The 24,833-nt window shown below is 41.3% G+C and overlaps 1 protein-coding gene across 1 annotated transcript in view; it reads left to right on the forward strand.

Annotated features, from left to right (window-relative positions):
- The window catches only part of si:dkeyp-14d3.1 (transmembrane protein 132C), a 414,649-nt gene that overhangs the window by 167,584 nt on the left and 222,232 nt on the right, over positions 1 to 24,833 (forward strand). The window contains exon 3 of the mRNA XM_061906884.1: positions 1,056 to 1,202. Coding sequence (XP_061762868.1) covers positions 1,056 to 1,202 — 147 coding nt within the window. The remainder of the gene's footprint in view (positions 1 to 1,055; positions 1,203 to 24,833) is intronic.

Raw genomic sequence — 24,833 nt, forward strand, 5'->3', positions numbered from 1 at the left:
AAACCCAGATTCCTATCTAACAAAGGTCTTAACTTTACTAATACCCTCCTCCATTCACATCCCATTTCCCCGGATTGTAAATAACCTAATGTAAAGAATCAAATGTATTTCTAATCTCAACTCACTATGTTCTCTGCTGGCTGTACTTGAAGTGCAGGAGCAAATTCAAGATGAAAGCAAAGTACCGTCTCCCGTCTGACCTGTCAACCGGATGGTGTAGCTAAACCTCATTGGCCTCTTTGTTGTAATGCGGTTTTCTTTGCAATCCCACAAACGACACACACACATATAGTCCATATTTAACAGCCTCTTTTCACTTTCAGAACATCATGTGTATTTCATCGTATACGGCACCCCAAAATGTTGTAAGAGCCATATTGGACCAAATGTTGTAAGAGCCATATTGGACCAAAAATACATAAAAAATTAAAGCTGCAAGCAGCGATGGACGGGACCGACTTTTGCTGTTGTTTCCTGCCTTTACCCATTCAACATATTTACATCTAACACAATTTCCCAACTCATATGGAAACAGGGTTTGTAGTGAGGAAGGTATGTGTCATGTTTGTCCTCCTCCTTCTTCATCTTTTTTGTCCATTTTCACACATCTCTGAAAGAGTTCCAGGGAGCCACTAGGGCGGCGCTAATGAGCCGCGGGTTGCAGACACACATTGTTCTTTATATCCATTTCCCTAACTGATTTTCCTGCTGTAGCAAAATGACATCATGAGTGAAAAGCAGCGGAGGAGGTAGATTGGCACTTCCGACTTGCACACTTTTATAATCAATAGTCTTTATTTAAAGCACGTCCTATGGAGGTTTGGAGGGTGATAAAATGCAAAAAAAAAAACCCTTTCCTCAAACAGGAGGTCAAGCCGGCCGAGGGAGCATCTGGGGCGGCTTTTGAAAGGGGGAACAAAAACCCCATCTGGTGGACGTATTGCTTGAGACGATAATTAGCTCTGTGGACTCAGCAGCCTGCATGGATGAAATACCTGCTGGTACACAAAGTCAGCCTTTTGGAGATGAATAAAGATGTCATTCTTTCTCCACAGAGTGAAGTTGAGAGAAGGAGTGACTTTTCTCGGGGCCCTTCCCAGCAACCCCACGCAGTGGATCGTGAGCCAGGATGTGAGGAATGAAGGTCACCGCGTGGTCACCTTGCGCTGCCAGAGGAAGGAGTCCGGCTTCGATCAGCAGAGGTCAGAACAAACTGTCACTTTACGAGTTTAAAGGGGAATTGCATTTTTTTTTTTTTTTTTTTACAATCATTATCTTTGTTTTTTTACCCGCTTACTCACATGTAGAATCGCTAATGGGAGCAATTAATTAAGTTAAAGGCCTACTGAAACCCACTACTAGTTTATATATCAATGATGAAATATTAACATTGCAACACATGCCAATACGGCCTTTTTAGTTTACTAAATTGCAATTTTAAATTTTGTTGAAAACGTCAGTATGATGACGCGTAAGCGTGACGTCTCGGATTGTAGCGGACATTTTTGTTCCAGCCCGATCCCAGCAAAAAGTCGTCTGCTTTAATCGCATAATTACACAGTATTCTGAACATCTGTGTTGCTGAATATTTTGCAATTTGTTCAGTTAACAATAGAGACGTCAAAGAAGAAAGATGTAGGTGGGAAGCGGTGTATTGCGACTCCTGCCTTGAGCAACACAAACACAGACGGTCTTTCCTTGTTTCCATTCCCCAAGGTAAAGCTTTACTAAGGAACAAAGCGGTCAAGCCAACATGGTTCTCTACCACATGTCAACCGGCAGGTTTTAGTTAGAAAATTGTGGTAATAAGTCGGCTCTTACCGTAGACATGAGCGGAGCTTGCGTCGTTCCTCGTGCACCTGTCAAAGAGGCAGCTGCGACTCTCTTGCCTCCTCCGACCGGCCTCCCACCAACGTGGGATGCTTTCACCGTCGAGGAGGGGGAAAAAAAAGCTCAGCCCGGCCCCAAAAACTGCCTTCGCTTCACCTCGTCGAGAAACGTGGCTTCCCTTTAGAGACACTGGCGGTCACCACACCCGTGGCCACACCCCCTCCGACTTTCAGGTATGACTATATAATCTCACTACAGCACTAGTAACACAATAAGCAGATAAAAGATTTTCCAGAATTATCCTAGTAAATGTGTCTAATCACATTGTCTTTTTTTTTTCTAGTCCTTCACTCTCACTTTCCTCATCCACAAATCTTTCATCCTCGCTCAAATTGATGGGGAAATGTTCGCTTTCTCGGTCCGAATCGCTCTCGCTGCTGGTGGCCATGATTGTAAACAATGTGAGGATGTGAGGAGCTCCACAACCCGTGACGTCACGCGCACATACTATGCTACTTCCGGTACAGGCAAGGCTTTTTTATTGCGAACTTTATCGTTGATGTTCTCTACTAAATCCTTTCAGCAAAAATATGGCAATATCGCAAAATGATCAAGTATGACACATAAAATGGACGTTTAAATAAGAAAATCTCATTTCAGTAGGTCTTTGACCTCAATTCCAATCCTTGATGCTGAGAGCCCAGCACCCATATTTTCTGAGTTTACAAACATAATACAATTCTTTTTTAAACGAAAGAAGATTTTGTGACACCAGAAAATATCGCCGTAATCATAGTAGTATCGACTAGATACATTCCTGTACTTGGTATCATTACAGTGGATTTCAGGTGTAGATCCACCAATGGAGTTTGTTTATATTTTGATGCCGGTGAGCTACATTGTCTAGTGAAACATGTTTAGCTATTCCCCGTCCTGCAGGGATTATACTTGTAAGAAAATTACTTTATTTGTCGCAATGGAGACGAGGATTAGTGATTTAGCTAAAACACTTGGGCTAGCTGGGGACACAAGCTAGCTAGCCATGTCTTAAACCAACTCTTCCGGTGGACGTTTCAGTGTTATAACTTCACCTTTATCATTAGTTTTTTAGCCAAAATGTGTTCGTTCTTTCTTTTCTGTCTACACGTATTGTCTGTTTTTAAGTACTCTGTGATTGTGCGCTGCCGAACATGCTCGCCTACTCATAAAACCAGCAATGACACAACGTGATGACGACGGGGACGCAGGACTTGTACTTTTCAGAAGCGGTGTAGTACCGAATATGATTCATAAGTATCGCGGTACTATACTAATACCGGTAAACCGTACAACCCTAATGGTAACACATCACCATGCTACAGTATTAGCCGTAAAGAAGGGACTGTGACAGCAGCTGAATGGCTTTTCAGTTTGTAATGCACAACAATACAATAGAACACCAGTCTGTACTATCTGAAAAACATGAACAGTCATATTATGGTGTCTTTTAAGTATTAGCCAACATTTCACGTTTTGTTTGTACATAGTTAAGCGAGCCATAGAATCTATGCAGTGTTTTTGTAGTAACACTCATGGTGTGCTGCGTTTATCATGCTCAATACATAGTGACTCATTAGATGGACAGTTATTTGTCTGATTCAGCTGGCCGGTGGCATTTCCTGTTCATTTTGGGTAAGCACTCCATTTATGTCGAAGTAGCTTGGCTCCAAGTTCCATAGTTATAGCAACAAAATGGCTTTCCGCCTCTTCTCTCAGCTTACGTCTGCTCCAACGTGTTGATATTCCTTCGTGCTTGCTACTAAAAGCAGCAGTGTAATTACTTGTGAAGAAAGATGTCCGATAATTGCTTTTTTGACGCTTTTTTTGTCCAACTCTTAATTGCCAATTCCGATATCAACCGATATCGATACATACAGTCGTGGAATTAACACATTATTATGCCTAATTTTGTTGTGATGCCCCGCTGGATGAATTAAACAATGTAACAAGGTTTTCCAATAATAAAACAACTCTAGTTATGGGAAAAAAAAGCCAACATGACTGCCATATTTATTTTAGAAGTTACAAAGTGCATTTTTTTTTTCAACATGCCTCAAAACAGCAGCTTGGAATTTTGGGACATGAGGACGTTGAGGTGGGCGGGGTAGCGTGGGGTGTGTATTGTAGTGTCACGGAATAGTTAGTGCTGCAAGGGGTTCTGGGTATTTGTTCTGTTGTGTTTATGTTGTGTTACGGTGCGGATGTTCTCCCGAAATGTATTTGTCTTTCTTGTTTGGTGTGAGTTCACAGTGTGGCGCATATTTGTAACAGTGTTAAAGTCGTTTATACGGCCACCCTCAGTGTGACCTGTATGGCTGTTGACCAAGTAGACATGCATTCACTTGTGTGTGTGAAAAGCCGTAGATATTATGTGATTGGACAGGCACGGAAAGGCAGTGCCTTTAAGGTTTATTGGCGCTCTGTACTCCTCCCTACGTCCATGGACACCGCAGCATTTGAAAAGTCATACATTTTACTTTTTGAAACCAATACCGATAATTTCCAATATTACATTTTAAAGCATTTATCGACCGATAATATCGGCAGCCCAATATTTTCGGACATCCCTAAAGACAACTTGTCTTTTAGTAGTAAGTAAACAAACAAATGTGTTTGTCATTCTTGTTTGGTGTGGGTTCACAATGTGGCACATATTTGTAACAGTGTTAAAGTTGTTTATACGGCCACCCTCAGTGTGACCTGTATGGCTGTTGACCAAGTAGACATGCATTCACTTGTGTGTGTGAAAAGCCGTAGATATGTGATTGGACAGGCGCGGAAAGGCAGTGCCTCTAAGGTTTTTTGGCGCTCTGTACTTCTCCCTATGTCCGTGTACCACACCGTACAGCGGCGTTTTAAAAATTCATTAATTTTACTTTTTGAAACCGATACCGATAATTTCCGATATCACATTTTAAAGCATTTATCGGCCGATAATGTCGGCAGTCCGACATTATCGGACATCTCTAGTTGTGAATCCTCATTTTTCTTTGTTGAAGACAAGTTTGTTCTTGTCTTTTTAATATTGATTGTAAACGATACACCAAATTCCTGAAAAGTGCAGTTCCCATTTTAAAGAATATATTCAATAGCTTTATTTTTTAAATGTTTATTAGGAACTATTCTCGGTTTCAAGTTTATTTTTGGCTCAAACATTTGCATAACCACATTGTGGTTCCTCTATGCAACTACACTTTCTGGATTTCTGTCAATCTTGTGTAAATATAGACAACCTTTATGCTTTCTAACAGAATTTGTGTTGCCTCTGAAATTCAATTTTCTAAGATGTGCTGTTTGAGTTGAGTACCTGACATCAATGCTGAGCTTTTCCAAGTGTGCAGAGTCTTATGAGGCCTGTAATTTGATTGTGTCGGTTCAGTGAGATGATTAGACATGCCGCTTAAGAAATAATTATAGTGAGACGGCACATGAAACATGCGGCAAGTCAAATGCGACAAAATTTAACAAATAAATCCATCTTTAAATAATTAATTATACTTAAATGTGTCATTAATTAATTATAGTTTGAAATAAACACATAAATGTAATAATAAATGTCATTCATTTATTAATTGTAAACATTCATTTAATAATTCAATCAAAACATTTAAATTATTTCTCTATAGGCCATAGTGGCCACATGTGTGGACACCACCTTTTAGCTTTTATTTCCAAAATGGCGTATTTTACTGAATTGGGGTCTCATGCCTACATATGGACACCTATACTGCCATCTGGTGGTGTCAGAAGAGTATAACATACAATGGAATTTGGGGGAAAAAAAGTGTAAAAATTAAAATTAGCATGTCACTACACATGAAGTACACGTTTGTGTACTTATGGACTAAGTACATCATATCAAAAGATTACTTTTACTTTTTATTCTATTCAGGGTCCAATAAGCTCAAATAGCAAAGACAAATAAAAAAAAGCATGTAAACAAAAAGCTTGGGCCTTAAAGGCCTACTGAAAAGAGATTTTCTTATTTAAACGGGGATAGCAGGTCCATTCTATGTGTCATACTTGATCATTTTGCGATATTGCCATATTTTTGCTGAAAGGATTTAGTAGAGAACATCGACGATAAAGTTTGCAATTTTTGGTCGCTTATAAAAAAGCCTTGCCTTTACCGGAAGAAGCAGACGATATGCGCGTGATGTCACGGGTTGTAGGGCTCCTCACATCCTCACATTGTTTATAATCATAGCCAGCAGCAGCTAGAGCGATTCGGACCGAGAAAGCGACAATTTCCTCATTAATTTCAGCGAGGATGAAAGATTCGTGGATGAGGAAATTTAGAGTGAAGGACTAGAAAAAAAAAAGGAAAAAAAGGCGATTGCATTGGGAGCGATTCAGATGTTTTTAGACACATTTACTAGGATAATTCCGGGAAATCCCTTATCTTTCTATTGTGTTGCTAGTGTTTTAGTGAAATTAAATAGTACCTGAAAGCCGGAGGGGTGTGGCCACGGGTGTGTTGACGCCAGAGTCTCTGAGGGAAGTCACGAAGCTGCAGCAGGACAGAAGCTCCGCTGATCTCCGGTAAGAGCCGACATATTATCACAATTTTCTCACTGAAAACTGTCGCTTGACTGCTCTGATCCATAGTAAATTTCACCTCTGGGAATTTTAAACAAGGAAACACTGTGTGTTTGTGTGGCTAAAGGCTAAAAGCTTCCCACCTCCATCTTTTTACTTTGACTTCTCCATTATTAATTGAACAAATTCCAAAAGATTCAGCAACATAGATGTCCAGAATACTGTGTAATTATGCGATTAAAGCAGACTACTTATAGCTTGGATCGGGCTGGAAAATAATGTCCGCTACAACCCGAGACGTCAAACGCACGCGTCATCATACGAGTCATCATACCGCGACGTTTCTTCCAGGTGGCCATTAAAGGCCTACTGAAACCCACTACTACCGACCACGCAGTCTGATAGTTTATATATCAATGATGAAATATTAACATTGCAACACATGCCAATACGGCCTTTTTAGTTTACTAAATTGCATTTTTAAATTTCCTGCGAAGTATCCTGTTGAAAACGTCAGTATGATGACGCGTGCGCATGACGTCACGGATTGTAGCGGACATTTTCTTCCAGCCCGATCCCAGCTATAAGTAGTCTGCTTTAATCACATAACTACACAGTATTCTGGACATCTGTGTTGCTCAATCTTTTGCAATCTGTGCAATTAATAATGGAGACGTCAAAGAAGAAAGATGTAGGTGGGAAGCGGTGTATTGCGGCTGCCTTTAGCAACACAAACACAGACGGTCTTTCCTTGTTTACATTCCCCAAGGTGAAGCTTTACTATGGAACAGAGCGGTCAAGCCAACATGGTTCTCTACCACATGTCAACCGGCAGGTTTCGGTGAGAAAATTGTGGTAATAAGTCGTTTCTTACCATAGACATGAGCGGAGCTTGCGTCGTTTCTCGTGTACCTGTCAAAGAGGCAGCTGCGGACTATCTTGCCTCCTTCGATCGGACGCCCCCGAACGTGGGATGCTTCCACCGTAGAGGAGGGGGAAAAAAAGCTCAGCCCGGCCCAACCGGCTGCCTTCGCTCCGCCTCGTCGAGAAACGTGGCTTCCCTCAGAGACACTGGCGGTCACCACACCCGTTTCCACACCCCTCCGACTTTTAAGTACGTCTACATAATCTCACTAAACCACTAGTAACACAATAAGCAGATAAAGGATTTTCCAGAATTATCCTAGTAAATGTGTCTAATAACATCTGAATCGCTCCAACTGCTCTGTCTTTTTTTTCTTCTTTCTAGTCCTTCACTCTCACTTTCCTCATCCACAAATCTTTCATCCTCGCTCAAATTAATGTGTAAATCGTCGCTTTCTCGGTCCGAATCGCTCTCGCTGCTGGTGGCCATGATTGTAAACAATGTGAGGATTTCAGGAGCTCCACAACCCGTGACGCCACACGCACATCGTCTGCTACTTCCGGTAAAGGCAAGGCTTTTTTATTAGCGACCAAAAGTTGCGAACTTTATCGTCGATGTTCTCTACTAAATCCTTTCAGCAAAAACATGGCAATATCGCGAAATGATCAAGTATGACACATAGAATGGAGCTGCTAGCCCCGTTTAAATAAAAAAATCTCATTTCAGTAGGCCTTTAAAGGGTTGCACCAGAAACAATTTGGGTAACGACATGCAAATTGCAACATGATGCCGTAGCGACACATTCAAAGCCAGCATTGAAAATTACTCTTTGGACTGCTCAGTTTTACATAAGCCTCTTTTTAGTATCTCAGACTGACTAAATCAGGAAACACAGTTCCTACTTGAAACTGGAAGACAGGTGAGGACGTTTTAATTATAAGGCCGGCTTGATTTGCCAGAAGCCTGACGACCGCATCTGTGATTGAATCCTCACAGACAGAAGAGCGGGAACATGTTTTCTCCCGAAATGTCACAACCTCCCATTGCCAAGCTAAATTTGTCCAGACCGCTATGATTTGTGTTCAGTTCTTGGCCTTTCGAAGCTACAGATCTACAGTTTGCTTGTGCATGGCACGGAATGGAGCGGCTGCATCTTGAAGCACATAAAAAAATAAAGCTGTCAGCAAACTGCAGCAGTGAGCAGCGATACTTGGCAGTCTGCCTGCACAGTTAACCCATCATGTTAGAAGGTATCATTCTTTGCTCGGTATGTTCTCCTTTGTTTCTTATAGGGTTGTACGGTACACTGGTATTAGTATTTGTGGAGGATCCCTTCCCTCCAGGTTCCTCGGACCACCAATGAAGGACATGACTGCCAGCAGTTTTGTCACTTTGTTTATTCTTTAAATAAACTTCAGTTCCGGTCGGGTCACTTTTAAGCTCTCGCCTCTTCAAACCGATCGCTATATCGGTCGCTTTTCAGCCGTCCCGGACATCGTCTCATGCACCACTGGCTCTACAGCTCCTTCCGCCCACTCCTGCGTCTCCTGCTGCCCTTTTAAACGGTGAGAGGTGATTGTATAACTGCGCCCAGGTGGGCCATCTACGCACCTGACGCCCATCTCGGAGCCGCTGCAGGTCCGCAGGCCACGCCTCCTCACAGTATAGCACCGCAATACTAATAGATAATTCTCGGTTTTATTCTCTTTTATTTTATTTTATTTTTATTATAATTTTTTACTCCTATTCCCCCCACTTGTTTACCCGGATCTCACCTTTTTTGTAAGGGGCGCCGGAAGTTGGCAGACCTGTCAGCGATCCTGTCCTGTCTCCCTGTAATGTTTTTCTGATTTTGAATGGGATTGTGCTGAAAATTGTAATTTCCCCATGGGGATTAATATAGTATGTCTGATTCTGAATCTGATTCGGTTCTATTCGGTTCTTGGGACGGCGTGGCGCAGTGGGAGAGTGGCCGTGCGCAACCCGAGGGTCCCTGGTTCAATCCCCACCTAGTACCAACCGCAAGACACTTCACCCTTGCTCTTGATGGGTGCTGGTTAGCTACTTGCATGGCAGCTCCCTCCATCAGTGTGTGAATGTGTGTGTGAATGGGTAAATGTGGAAGTAGTGTCAAAGCGCTTTGAGTACCTTGAAGGTAGAAAAGCGCTATACAAGTACAACCCATTTATCATTATTCTATACCGTCTCTGAAACGTACAAGTCCACCACCACCCTGCGCCCGCGTCGAAGTCACGTCATGAAATAGCTGGTTTTACGAGCAGACGAGCATGTTCGGCAGCACACAATCACAGAGTACTTACAAGCAGACACAGTGTGTAGACAGAAAAGGGAGAACGGACGCATTTTGGCTTAAAAACTAACGATAAAGGTGAAGTTATTACACTGAAACGCCTTTAGGAAGAGGTGCTTTAAGACATGCTAACATCCATCCGCCGTCGGCAGTGTTTTAGCTACTTCTAAATCACTAATCCTCGCCTCCATGGCAACAAATAAAGTAAGTTTCTTACAAGTATCATCCTTGCAGGATGAGGAATAGCTAAACCTGCTTCACTACACACCGTAGTAGCTCATCGGCATCAAAATGTAAACAAACGCCATTGGTGGATCTACACCTAATATCCACTGTAATGATATCAGGTACAGGCATATATCTAGTCGATACTACTATGATTATGTCGATATTTTTTGCCTTCACAACATGTTTCGTTGTTAAAAAATGTATATTATGTTTATAAACTCAGGAAATATGTCCCTGAACTCATGACGACTTTGAATATGACAAATGTTACGACTTGGTATCGGATTGATACCCAAATTTGTATTATCATCCAAAACTAATGTAAAGTATCAAACAACAGAAGAATAAGTGATTATTACATTTTTTTTAACAGAAGTGTAGACAAACCATGTTAAAAGAGAAAGTGAGCAGATATGAACAGTAAATGAACAAGTAGATTAATAATTAATTTTCTACCACTTGTCTTTAATAATGTTGACAAAATAATAGAATGATAAATGACACAATATGTTACTGCATATGTCAGCAGACTAATTAGGACCTTTTGTTTGTTTACTTACTATTAAAAGACAAGTTGTTTAGTATTTTCACTATTTTATTTAAGGACTTAACTGTGACGCTTAGCTGGCATCGTGGTGCGTGTTTGTTCTCTCGAGGATGCAGTCAGAATGGAACACAGCGTGAAGGTAGGAATGAAGATTTATTTTTACTATAAAACAGACTAAGAACCAAAAATACTTGCACGAAGGCACTAACAACAAAACCAACAGAACTAGCATGTGAGCTAGAAGGAAAAAAAAGACGCTAGCATGTAAGCTAGGGAAACAAACAAACAAATAGCATGGAAGCTAATCGAGTTCAAAAGGTATTCACCACGACGACGTCACCTGTTGCATGGAAAGCAAATTTACACTGGGAGACCGAAGGAACAAAAAGGGGCAGGCTTGAATAGAGACAGAAATTAGGAGGCAGGTGACACAAATGTGTAGTCATGACAACCGAACAAAACAGGAAGTGCCACCAGGAACTAAGAAAGACAACATAACAGAACACGATACCAAGACGGAACAAAAACAGAATATGACATGATCCAAGTAGTGGATCATGACATTAACTGCAGTAAGAAACATATGTTTAATGTACACTAAGATTTTTCGTTAAAATAAAATGAATAATGCAATTTTTTTGTGGTACCCTTTATTTAGAAAAGTACCGAAAAGTATCAAAATAATTTTAGTACCTGTACCAAAATATTGGTATCATTACAACATTAGTTTCCTATACTTATTTTGAATTAATTTACAATGCGCAACACATCTAAAGTCAACAATTTAGACATAATACTGCTGCTTAATCCCTACAGCTGTCAAAGTTGCTGGCGAGAGAAGCAGGAAGACGTCCTGTGATAGCTACACAAAGCTCGATTCTTCCTTTTTTTTCCCCTTTCTCTTGTCGGACTCCATCCCAGTCTGTACAATGAAGAGCTTCTCGAAGGGGGGATTAGGCAGAGCTACCTCATCTGTCGAGCTGTCATATAGCCGCCTTTCTTACCCTAAATCTCTTTCTAAGGATGAAAGGATGGATGGCAGGTTATGTGGATGCTGTATCGGTCAGGCAAACTCTGTTGAGTTATTAATTTTCTGTCTTAACTAAAGCCTGTGGACATAAGTATCAGCCAGAACTCACTGGCTGCAACATTAGGGACATCTTAAAGTGGGGATATTCAACTAAATGGTTTTGGGGGAAGACATTTTCAGAAAGCTAAAGACCGGGGGTCCGTACATTCCCCTTCACTATCAGTCCTATTTTGTATCAGAATCAGAAATACTTCAATAATCCCCGAGGGGAAATGAAGATTTTCAGCACAATCCCATTCAAGATCAGTTTGCAGCCGAGTGTGAAGCGACCGGAATGAGAATCAGCACCTCCAAGTCCGAGTTCATGGTTCTCGCCCGGAAAAGGGTGGAGTGCCATCTCCGGGTTAGGGAGGAGACCCTGCCCCAAGTGGAGGAGTTCAAGTACCTAGGAGTCTTGTTCACGAGTGAGGGAAGAGTGGATCGTGAGATCGACAGGCGGATCGGTGCGGCGTCTTCAGTAATGCGGACGTTGTACCGATCCGTTGTGGTGAAGAAGGAGCTGAGCCGGAAGGCAAAGCTCTCAATTTACCGGTCGATCTACGTTCCCATCCTCACCTATGGTCATGAACTTTGGGTCATGACCGAAAGGATAAGATCACGGGTACAAGCGGCCGAAATGAGTTTCCTCCGCCGTGTGGCGGGGCTCTCCCTTAGAGATAGGGTGAGAAGCTCTGCCATCCGGGAGGAACTCAAAGTAAAGCCGCTGCTCCTCCACATCGAGAGGAGCCAGATGAGGTGGTTCGGGCATCTGGTCAGGATCCCACCCGAACGCCTCCCTAGGGAGGTGTTTAGGGCACGTGTTTAGGCCAGCAGGTGGTCATCTTGAGTGGAAACAACGAAGGAGCGCAAAGACGTCCCCAACTGATGCACAGATGAGTGGTCCACCACAGGTCCCGAATTTGAACAGCTAGCGCGTCATCTGTGGTCGCCTAATAACCTCTCCACGCAGAGAGGAGGGCAGAGCAGAAAAGAGATGGCAGATCAACTGGTCTATAAGGGGGGTCTATTTAAAGGCTAGTGTATACAAATGAGTTTTAAGATGGGACTTAAATGCTTCTATTGAGGTAGCATCTCTAACTGTTACTCGGAGGGCATTCCAGAGTACTGTAGCCCGAACAAAAAACGCGCTATAGCCCGCAGACTTTTTTTGGACTCTGGGAATCACTAGTAAGCCGGAGTTCTTTGAATGCAGATTTCTTGCCGGGACTTTTGGTACAATACAATCAGCAAGATAGGATGGACCTAGACCGTTTAGTATTTTATACGTAAGTAGTAAAACCTTAAAGTCGCATCTTAAGGGGCAGTATAGCTCAATTGGTAGAGCGGCTGTCCCAGCAACTTGAGGGTTCCAGGTTCGATCCCTGCTTCCCCCATCCTCGTCACTGCCGTTGTGTCCTTGGGCAAGACACTTTACCCACCTGCTCCCAGTGCCACCCACACTGGTTTAATTTAACTTAGATATTGGGTTTCACTATGTAAAGTTATTTGAGTCACTAGAGAAAAGCGCTATATAAATATAACTCACATTCACAAGTGCACAGGTGAGCCAGTAGGCGTAATATGATCAAACGTTCTTGTTCTTGTCTAAAGTCAAAAGCCACATTTTGTACCAACTGTAATCTTTTAATGCTAGATATAGGGAGGCCTGAAAATAATACGTTACAGTAATCGAGACAAGACGTAACGAACGCATGATTAACGATTTCAGCGTCGGTGGTGGACAAAGTGGAACGAATTTTAGAAATATCACGGAGATGAAAGAAGGCCGTTTTAGTAACACTCTTGATGTATGACTCAAACGAGAGAGTTGGGTCGAAGATAATACCGAGATTCTTTACTGAGTCGCCTTGTGGAATTGTTTGGTTGTCAAATGTTAAGGTGGTATTATTGAATAGGTGTCAGTGTCTAGCCGGACCGATAATCAACATTTCCATTTTCTTAGCGTTGAGTTGCAAAAAGGTTAGCGGACATCCATTGTTTAATTCTGAGGGTGCTGAGGAAGAACAGACTGGAGAGACTGCTGACGAACTGCATAACAGTGTGGTATGCCAGCTGCACTGAATCAAACAAACAAGCTATTCAGAGGGTCATAAAGTCTGCACAAAAAATAATCGCCGGCCCCCAGCCGTCCCTGAAGGATTTACATAACTCCCATTGCCTCAAGAAAGCAAAAAGCATCACCAAGGACAGCACACACCCTGGCTTCCACCTGTTCGACCTGCTATCATCGGGCTGGCGCTACAGGTGCATCAGAGTCAGAACAAACAGGCTCAGAGACGGCTTCTTTCCCAGAGCTGTCACCATGTTGAACTCTAACTTATTGGCGCAGTGGAAGAGTGGCCGTGCGCAACCCGAGGGTCCCTGGTTCAATCCCCACCTAGTACAAACCTCGTCACGTCCGTTGTGTCCGGAGCAAGACACTTCACCCTTGCTCCTGATGGGTGCTGGTCAGCGCCTTGCATGGCAGCTCCCTCCATCAGTGTGTGAATGTGTGTGAATGGGTGAATGTGGGAGTAGTGTCAAAGCACTTTGAGTACCTTGAAGGTAGAAAAGCGCTATACAAGTACAACATATTTATAATAATAATTCACCCTTGTACAATATCCTACCCTAATACCCCACTGTGCAATAAGGCACACCGGATTATAGGGCGCATTAAAGGAGTCATATTATAATTATTTTTCTAAATGGAAAATACTTCCTTGTGGTCTACATAACATGTAATGGTGGTTCTTTGGTCAAAATGTTGCATAGATGATGTTTTACAGATCATCCTCAAGTCGCTTTTTGACAGTCGCTTCCGGTTGCGCCGTTTTGTGGGCGGTCTTATTTACGTGGCTCACCTTCGGCAGCGTCTTCTCCCCGTCGTCTTTGTTGTAGCGGTGTAGCGTGCAAGGACGGGGGTGGAAGAAGTGTCAAAAGATGGAGCTAACAGTTTTAATGACATTCAGGCTTTACTTCAATCAATAACAGAGCAGCATCTCCTCGTCCGGAAACAACAACAACGCCGGAAATGTGTCCCGTGAAAAACCGTCCTACTGGAACTCTCTAATAACGTTCCTTGGGTGATTAATGTAAACTCACTACACCGGTATGTTTTAGCGCTTTCATTGCGAGTTTACTGACAGATATAAGTAAGAACTTTACTTTACTTTATATTACAAATGGCAACAGCGGAGGATGAATGTCCCATAACAAGACGATAGAGACAAGGAAAAAGCTTATTGACTTCAGCGTCGTCACCGACTACAAAGGCGGATGCGCGCAATTTTTCAGGATGTATGCAGATCCCTTAATACAGATCAGTATTTACCAGAAGGTAAGAAAAGTTGCTTTTGCGTAATATTGGGATACAAAACGCCGAATAATGGGTCTTAATGCAAGTGTCGAGTGCAATACGTCCGACCCTGATTGTTATTTATTACTTCGGTACTCTTGTCTTGTTCTGTGTATTGTACAGTATTTTGTATTTCTATGGTGTTTTGTATATTGTACAGCAGGGGTAGGGAACCTATGGCTCTGGAGCCAGATGTGGCTCTTTTGATAACTGCACCTGGCTCTGATAAATCTTTGCTGACATTGCTTAACACGATAAGTAACAAATAACTCCGCCGGTAATCACAGTGTATAAAAATAACGTTCAAAATATAAAACATTCTCATGCATTTTAATCCATCCACCCTGTTCAAGAAGTCGCATTAATGGTAAGAAGTATTTTATTTATTGTTGTTTAGCTTCAGAATAACAATGTTATTAAAAGCAATAAGAGACTTATTATCCTCTAGAAATGTTGGTCTTACTTAAAAATGCACGCTTGTAGTTGTATTCAGTGTTAAAAAAATATACATATGGCTCTCATGGAAATATTTTTAAAAATATTTGGCTTTTATGGCTCTCTCAGCCAAAAAGGTTCCCGACCCCTGTTGTACAGGATTGCTTATTATTTTTATTGGATAGTAGTCTGTTTATTTAAATTGTTCGTCTTTCCTTTATTACCTTTCGTGTTATTTATTTTTACCCCATATTTGTTTCCACTACCGCACCTTAAGTTGGAGTCCTTAATCTCGTTATATGCAAATATAATGACAATAAAGTCCATTCTATTCTATTCCAGCTGACTACAATCCGGCGTGTTGGTCAGATAAGGCCGTGGACCACGGGTGAATCTGAGAATAATTTGCAAAAACCTGCCGGCACAAGCATGGTGCGAAATATCAAATACCACATCTAGAAACTGGGTCGCAAAAGCCAACGCCTTCAAACCCTCGACTCTGGCTTTTGAACCCTGCCGAATGGCAATCAGATCCAGGTGAGAATCTTGACTGCCAATCAGGAAGTGATGAAGTCGCGGCCTGACCTGCAAAAACCAGGATGCGGACTTAGAAAACCAAAGCGCTGCAATGGAAATGGAAACCAAACGAAGCAAAAAATAAATCCATCTGCTATGAGGGATCATGACAATCATAAATCTGACTCTGCTTACTTCAATCGGAGTGCTGCTATTATATCATTTGGCCTGCTACTAATCCCAGATAACAATTATCTTTTTTTTTGCCTGCTCTGGCGTGACAGTTCAGGCGATATCATTTAGGGTAGTTTAACAATTCTAAGCTGTCTTCTAGCTCGAAACTGTCCACTTTTATTTTGAAGGGGAATGTCGGATGACATGTGCATCATTTACACATCAAACAGAGCGCCTCAGGGCGGGCAGCTGAACTAATGACACCAGCGAGCATACAGTATCTGTCATCAGTAATGGCTCCTTATTAACACACACACACACACACACACACACACACACACACACACACACACACATTTTTGTATTTCTTACCTTCATGAGACCTCCGAAAAATGCCCACCTCTTTAGGACCACCCTTTCTCCATACATTAAGATTTGTATTTATACCATTAAAAATGTATACATACTGTGCAAATATAAAAAAAAAGCTTGTTGTGAAAAATGAGTTGGAATTTTACAAGCAAAATGTCACAATTTCACAAGAAACATTTAGAATTTTTGCAGTATTTGCCACGCCCATGGGGTTCATGTTTTGTTTTGGTCATAATCAGTTTGGTTTTTTGGACATTCAGTTCTGGTTCCTGCACTTTCTTGTTTTTCTTATTTCCATAGCAACTCTTTAGTTTCCACCCTTGTCTTCAAGTCACGCCCCTGTCCTCAGTTCTCACACCTGTTATAAGTTGCCAGCTATATCAGGACTTGGACTGTGACTTGGATTGTTTTTTTGACGCAAAGGAAAATTGGCTCGAGCCAGACGTGAACGTGAGTACATTTTTGTTTTTAAACACTATAACTAACACACAGGCAAACAAATGGCGGAGAACAAACTTGACTAATGAAAAAACAAAAGACTAGCACAAAGGCTACAAACTATAAACATGAAACAAACACTTGCACTGTGGCATGAATAACAAAAACTTACGTGACGTGGATAGAATGAATGAACAGCATGGTATGGCATGAAGGGGATTGAGGAATGCGAAGTTGCCAGGCTGACTACCTGGTAACTGTGGCTTAAATAATAGCTATGATAATTATTAACAGGTGTGAGAACTGAGGATAGGGGCATGACTTAAAGACAAGGTTGAAACTAATGAGTTGCTATGGAAATAAGAAAAACAAGGAAGTGCAGGAACAAGAACTGAATGTCCAAAAAACCAAATCGAACATGACCAAAACAAAACATGAACCCCATTGGCGTGACAGTATTATAATAAAAGTCAAAATTTTACTCAACGCAAGTTCAATTTTTACAGGAAAAACTGATCACTTGTGAAATATTTGTCATGTCTTTTTGATCATGTTCTGTTTAGTTATGTTCTGTTTTGTTTTTGTCTCCATTCGTTCCTGTTTTTGGGAAACTGGTTTGTTTTTGTTTCCATAACTACCAATCAGTTCACCTGTTCTCACGACTCAAGCACTTGATTCACTTGGACTCATGCACCTGTTGTCAATCACCACGTCACAATTTAAGCCTGCAGTTGCCAGGCAGTCAGCCTGGCGACATCGCCCTCTGCCACCCACCTTTGACTCACCCTCGACACAACCTTGTTATCCATGCCGATGATCCCTGTTCCTTTCTCGTTCCAAGTAAGTTTTTCGTTATTCATGCCATAGTGCAAGTTTTTTGTTTTATGACCATAGTTTTGCCATAGTGCAAGTTTTGTTTTCATGGCCAAGTTTTGTACCTCCGTTGTGAGCGCTTTTCATTTATTCCTTTTTTTCAATTATAATTAAAAGATGTCCCTATTTTCACACCATGTCTGTTCCAATCGCTTTGCACCACGGGAAAACAAACTTCACCACAGTCCTCGTCTTGACAATATTATGATAAAAGTTGGAATTGTACTCAATAACAGTCGAAATTTTACAAGAAAAGCTTAAAATGTTGGCAATTTTATGAAAACAGTCGTCATTTTACCCGACAAAAGTCACAATTTTATAAGAAAACTTAAAAATGTTGGCAATATTATAATAATAATCGGCATTTTAATTGGCAAAATTATGACAAAAGTCATAATTTTACTCCAAAAATGTGATAAAAGTCAGAATTTTTGACAACAAAATGTCGCCATTTTGCATTAAAAAGTAATAATTTTACATTAAAAAAGTTATAATTTTACGAGAAAAATATTGCGATAATACAGAAACAGACAGAATATGAGAAGTCGTTCCCAATTTTATCAGAAGCAAGTCGACACATGGTGAGAAAAAGACTGCTTTTGGTCAATTATTATTATATATATATTTTTGTAATTGTTTTTAATCTTTATTATTTACTTCGTTATTGCAGTATGTCTCTCTGCATATATTTAGTCAATAGTTGTTATTATTTTGGCCAAAGAGGGCGCATTTCAATTTCTTACACACACTTGTTATTTCATATGTTGACCATAGTGAGAGCACTTTTATAACCTTCACACAGTCAATTTGAATAAAACCCTCCTTTTTGGCATTACCTTAATTTTGATAGATTTCACCAACAGGGGTGCAAATGACACATTCTCCATTAGATACAATGCTTCTCCGTATTGGGACCATGATTTATGTCCTAACTTGTTCACCGGTCCTCATATGGAAGGTACTTTTCCTTGTTGAGGTCTCAAAAAGGGCAGAAATACACACACACACACACACACACTCACACACACACACCATTGGAAGGGGTCCCTCATACTATGTCATAAAACAAATGATGCTGAATAATTCTTGGGTATAATTGGGTATGGTATGCTGACATGCAAATCCCCCATACACACACACACACACACACACACACACACACACACACACACACACACACACACACACGCACACACACACTTAATACACGCTTGCATGAGCCCAACTGAACAGATGGCTCACTATGTGTAGGTTTATTTACTGATTTAAAGCTGTTTGCCTAAACTGGTTAATTATTCTCTAATCGACAACTTATGCTTAAGCCACGCCCCTCATTATTAAGGAAACAAAATAGTCGGTGTGCGCATTACTCTTTCTTCTTGCTAAGGCTCAGTCTTAAGATTCATGGTTGAACCGTTTTTATTTATAAATAAAAACACATGTCGCCATCCAAGCAACATTATCATGGACGCCCCTGCTTATTTCAGACAATGCCAAGAAAATTGAAAATGTGTGGCGCATTATGAAGCATAAAATACGACAACGGAGACCCCAGACTGTTGAACAACTTAAGCTGAGCATCAAGCAAGAATGGGAAATAATTCCACCTGAAAAGCTTAAAAAATTGGTCTCCTCAGTTAGCAAATATTTACTGAGTGTTGTTAAAAGGAAAGGCCATGTAACACAGTGGTCAAAATGCCCCTCTGCCAACTTTTGTGCAATGTGTTGCTGCCATTAAATTCTAAGTTACTGATTATTTCCCCCCACCCCCAAAAAAAACTTTCTCAGTTGGAACATAAATATCTGATCTTTGCAGTCTATTCAATTGAATATAAGTTGAAAATGATTTGCAAATCATTTTATTCAGTTTTTATTTAGGAATTACACAAGGTGTAATCCCTGTCAAATAAATACATAAAAAAATACCATTTAATGTCCCCTTCCTTTTATTTACCAATCCAACACTCGCCGTCATATCCAATTTAAAGTGATGTTTGTCGCGGCTCCACCAAAGGCACTGCCTGACTCACAATGCCTCCCAACCTCCATATAATGGCCACTTTACTTATATTTCTTGAGTGGTCACTATTAACAGGTTTGACTGCATATATATATATATATATATATATATATATATATATATATATATATATATATATATATATATATATATATATATATATATATATATATATATATATATATATATGCATGTTCAGAATAATCTGAAAACTATCATTACCAACAGTGGAGCAGATCCGCCAAACTCATTGATCGTTAATGAAGCTGTCACATTATGAGTGGTGGATAATTTGTTCAATGGGTAATTATGTTTGCACTCTGAAACAGGCTATCGGAGTTCAAATGACAAAATGGTACCATTATTCATTTTTTGTATTATAATTACCAACACTGTTGGCACTGAGAGACGCAGCATTTGTTATGCACAGGAGTAGACGGCACAGACCACAAGGGGGCATAGTAATAAACTCTGTTTTTTTTTAATGTATGTTTTTATATACACTATATATAAATGACATAGTAAAAAAAAAAAAAAAAAAAATATATATATATATATATATATATATATATATATATATATATATATATATATATATATATATATTTAAGAATCAGAAATCAGAATCAGAAAAGTTTTTATTGCCATTGTTTGAGAACGGGTTCACAAACTAGGATTTTTACCTGGCGCAATCGTGCAACGTAAAAGACATATAACACAGAATAGAATAACATGAGCTGTAAGTAAGCTATCAGATCTTGGTATTGTTCACATGTCTGATGGCCGAGGGGGAAAAAACTGTTCAGGTGGCTGGAGGTGTGGGTCTGGATGGACCGTAGTCAGCTGTTCTCCTCCTGGTCTTGGAGGAGAACAGGTCCTGGAGGGGTGGGAGTTTGCAGCCAATCACTTTCTGAGCAGCACGTACCATGCGTTGCAGTCGATGGCGCCGGGGAACCACACGGTGATGGAGGAGGTGAGGATGGACTCGATGAAGTACATCCTCTGCTGGGCCTTCTTGATGAGGGAGCTGATGGTCGGCTGCCACTTGAGATCCTGGGTGATGGTGGTGCCCAGGAAACGGATGGAGTCCACAATGGAGACGGGGGTGGGAGAGTCAATCAGGGTTAGGTGGGGATGGTGGGGCTGTGACTTTCCTGAAGTCCATGATCATCTCTACTGTTTTCTGGGCGTTCAGCTCCAGGTTTTGAGGCTGCACCAGGACACCAGCCGGTCCACCTCTCTCCTGTAGTATTAAACTCTTTTATATTTATATATGTTTATATATACACTATATATAGATAACATAGTAATGTATATATACATATATATATATATATATATATATAAATAAGGGAAATGGAGTGTGACGAATCAGGGTTGACTGTATATTGATCATCAATGTCATCCTATATCCATGATCAGAATAGACTGAAACCTATCATTACCAACAGTAGAGCCGATCCGCCAAACTCATTGATCTTTAACGAAGCTGTCACATTTTGAGTGGCTGGATAGCTAGTTCAATGGGTAATGAGGCTTGCACTCTGAACTAGGCTATCCGAGTTGAAATTCCAGTGACAACAATAGTACCATTATTGTTTTCTTTGTATCATAATTGTTATATTTATAATGTGTTTGTATTATTTTTTACACCGTTGGCACTGAGAAACGCAGCATTTGTTATGTACAGGAGGAGTAGACGTTACAGACCACAAGGGGGTGTAGAATTAAACTCTGTTTTATTTATATAGGTACGTATATATAAATATATACTATATATCAGGGGTAGGGAACCTGCAGCTCTAGAGCCAGATGTGGCTCTTTTGATGTCTACATCTGGCTCTCAGATAAATCCTAGCTGACATTGCTTAACACGATAAGTAATAAATGATTCCGCTGGTATTCACAGGGTTAAAAATAACATTCATGCATTTTATTCCATCAATCCAAAAAGTCGAATTAATGGTAAGAAGTATTTCATTTATTATTTGTTAGCTTCAGAACAACAATGTTATTAAAAAGAATAAGATACTTATTATACTCTAAAAATGTTAGTCCAACTTAAAAATGCGCACATTTAGTTGTATTCAGTGTTAAAAATATTGGTAACACTTTAGTATGGGGAACATATTCTAAGTAACAAAGACTTAATTAAGAGTTATTTGGACACTAGGGGACCATATAAGGGTTAGGGTTACTAATAAGCAATAATTCTGAGGTTATAAAGGAAGACTCTTAGTTAAAGGCTTACTGCTTGTAAAATAAGGCCATGCAGAAAAAGGCATTAATAAGTACTTAAAAATGACTAATTAAGAGCCAATATGTTACAAATTTGCATGTTAATAAGCAACTAATTAATGGTGAATATGGTTCCCATATCAAAGTATTACCAAGATATAATATGGCTTTCACGGAAATACGTTTTTAAAATATTTGGCTTTCATGGCTCTCTCAGCCAAAAAGGTTCCCAACCCCTGCTATATATAAATAATATAAAATAATATATCTAAAAACAAGGGAAATGGAGTGTGACGAATCAAAAGTTTTTGTGTGTGTGTGACTATGTGTGTTACTGTAGTGTTAAGCGAGAAGCAAGTTCAAAAGGTACAGGGAAGGCAAGAGGGTCCGTGAGACAAGCAGGTAGTCGGTGCGATTGCAAGGCCTCAGAGTCCGTGTCCATGCGAGGGGGTGGAGATCCGGGAAGGCAGTCGATACCCAGGGGGAGTCCAATAGAGCGAGAAACACAGTTCGAATCCTTGGCGACGGAAGAAAAAGGGAGGAGACAGGGGAAAAATGAGCACACACGGGGGAGGACGAATGAACGTGAGAATGCACAAAGAGCTTGACAGGTTTTGCTTACTGTACAGGACAGGTAGCTATGTTCTGGCCCGGAAAGCAGGTCTGCACTAGGTGCGCTTTTGGAGGCGCAATCAACAGAGCGCAAATATTAGTGACAGCATTACTCGTAATGAATGATTGGAAGCAGAAATGAAAGGTTAGCATTATGATCACCCAAAGTTAGAACGTGAAGACACCTATATAGAGTATAACATGATATATAGTTAGCATAAGCCCGGAGGGGTTAGTGCGTCTGCCTCACAATACGAATGTCCTTCAGTCCTGGGTTCAAATCCAGGCTCGGGATCTTTCTGTGTGGAGTTTGCATGTTCTCCCCGTGAATGCGTGGGTTCCCTCCGGCTTCCTCCCACTTCCAAAGACATGCACCTGGGGATAGTTTGATTGGCAACACTAAATTGGCCCTAGTGTGTGAATGTGAGTGTGAATGTTGTCTGTCTATCTGTGTTGGCCCTGCGATCAGGTGGCGACTTGTCCAGGGTGTACACCGCCTTCCGCAGGGTTGTAGCTGAGATAGGCGCAAGCGCCCCCCGCTACCCTGAAAGGGAATAAGCGGTAGAAAATGGATGGATGGATATCTAAAAACAAGGGAAATGGAGTGTGACGAATCAAAAGTTCTTGTGTGTGTGTGACTATGTGTGGTGTTTAGCTGCTGAGTGTTACTGTAGTGTTAAGCGAGAAGCAAGTTCAAAAGGTACAGGGAAGGCAAGAGGGTCCGTGAGACAAGCAGGTATTCGGTGCGATAGCAAGGCCTCAGAGTCCGTGTCCATGCGAGGGGGTGGAGATCCGTCGATACCCAGGGGGAGTCCAATGGAGCGAGACACACAGTTCGAATCCTTGGCGACGGAAGGAAACACTGCGGGGCACTAGGGAGAAGACAGGGGAAAAATGAGCACACACGCGGGAGGACGAATGAACGTGAGAATGCACAAAGAGCTTGACAGGTTTGTCTTACTGTACAGGACAGGTAGCTACGTTCTGGCCCGGAAAGCAGGTCTGCACTAGGTGCGCTTTTGGAGGCGCAATCAACAGAGCGCAAAGATGAGTGGCAGCATTACTTATAATGAATGATTGGAAGCAGAAATGAAAAGTTAGCATTATGATCACCCAAAGTTAGAACGTGAAGACGCTTTTATAGAGTATAACATGATATATAGTTAGCAGAAGCCCAGAGGGGTTAGTGCGTCTGCCTCACAATACGAAGTTCCTGCAGTCCTGGGTTCAAATCCAGGCTCGGGATCTTTCTGTGTGGAGTTTGCATGTTGTCCCCGTGAATGCGTGGGTTCCCTCCGGGTACTCCGGCTTCCTCCCACCTCCAAAGACATGCACCTGGGGATAGGTTGATTGGCAACACTAAATTGGCCCTAGTGTGTGAATGTGAGTGTGAATGTTGTCTGTCTATCCGTGTTGGCCCTGCGATGAGGTGGCGACTTGTCCAGGGTGTACCCCGCCTTCCGCAGGGTTGTAGCTGAGATAGGCGCAAGCGCCCCCCGCGACCCCAAAAGGGAATAAGCGGTAGAAATGGATGGATGGATGGATGTCTTGGCGCATTTCTGTCAATGACCTTGTGAGAAATGTGATGTCTTTTAGAGGATTAGTTTTTTGCCCCACGCATGAAGGAGTATGGCAGCCCTTGCCGTATGTCAAGCCACATATTTTCATTTAAGAAAATGTGGCACCTTTTCCCTGACAAAATGAGATTCCCAGTAACGATGAAACAACACGTGCATTTTTTTTTTTTTAAAGTAAATCTTTATAGGAAGGGACAAAGTTCCGATTGTGCGGCGCTCATAATACTGGCAAGAGTGCACTCTAGTAGATTGAAAAGTTCACTTTGTCACCATTAAAGGCAGCGCCATTCAAAAACCCAGGCAGTCTTGCTTCCTCAGCATGTCATGAGCAATAAGTGGAGGTTTCGGTAAATATGCCGGGGCCGGGGCCGGGGCCGGGGCCGGGGCCGGGGCCGTTCATTAGGACTGCTCGGGTGGAGATGGATTTCCCTTGGGATTCACCGCTTCATTAAACCCTCGCACCACACCCTGCGGTCCACTCATTGCAGCGACGGTCCACTTCGGACTAGGTTCCATTATACTTTCTGTATATGTTTTTATATTGCACTTTTGAAATCTCATTGTTGTGAAAGATAAGTGTTGCAGAGAAGCAAAAATAGCAAGTTTTAAAGGTCTACTGAAACCCACTACTACCGACCACGCAGTCTGATAGTTTATATATCAATGATGAAATATTAACATTGCAACACATGCCAATACGGCCTTTTTAGTTTACTAAATTGCAATTTTGAATTTTGCGCGAATTATCCTGCTGAAAACGTCGCGGTATGATGACACGTGCTTTAATCGCAT

The sequence above is a fragment of the Nerophis ophidion genome, linkage group LG07, assembly GCF_033978795.1.
Source record: "Nerophis ophidion isolate RoL-2023_Sa linkage group LG07, RoL_Noph_v1.0, whole genome shotgun sequence".
NCBI classification, from domain to species: domain Eukaryota; kingdom Metazoa; phylum Chordata; class Actinopteri; order Syngnathiformes; family Syngnathidae; genus Nerophis; species Nerophis ophidion.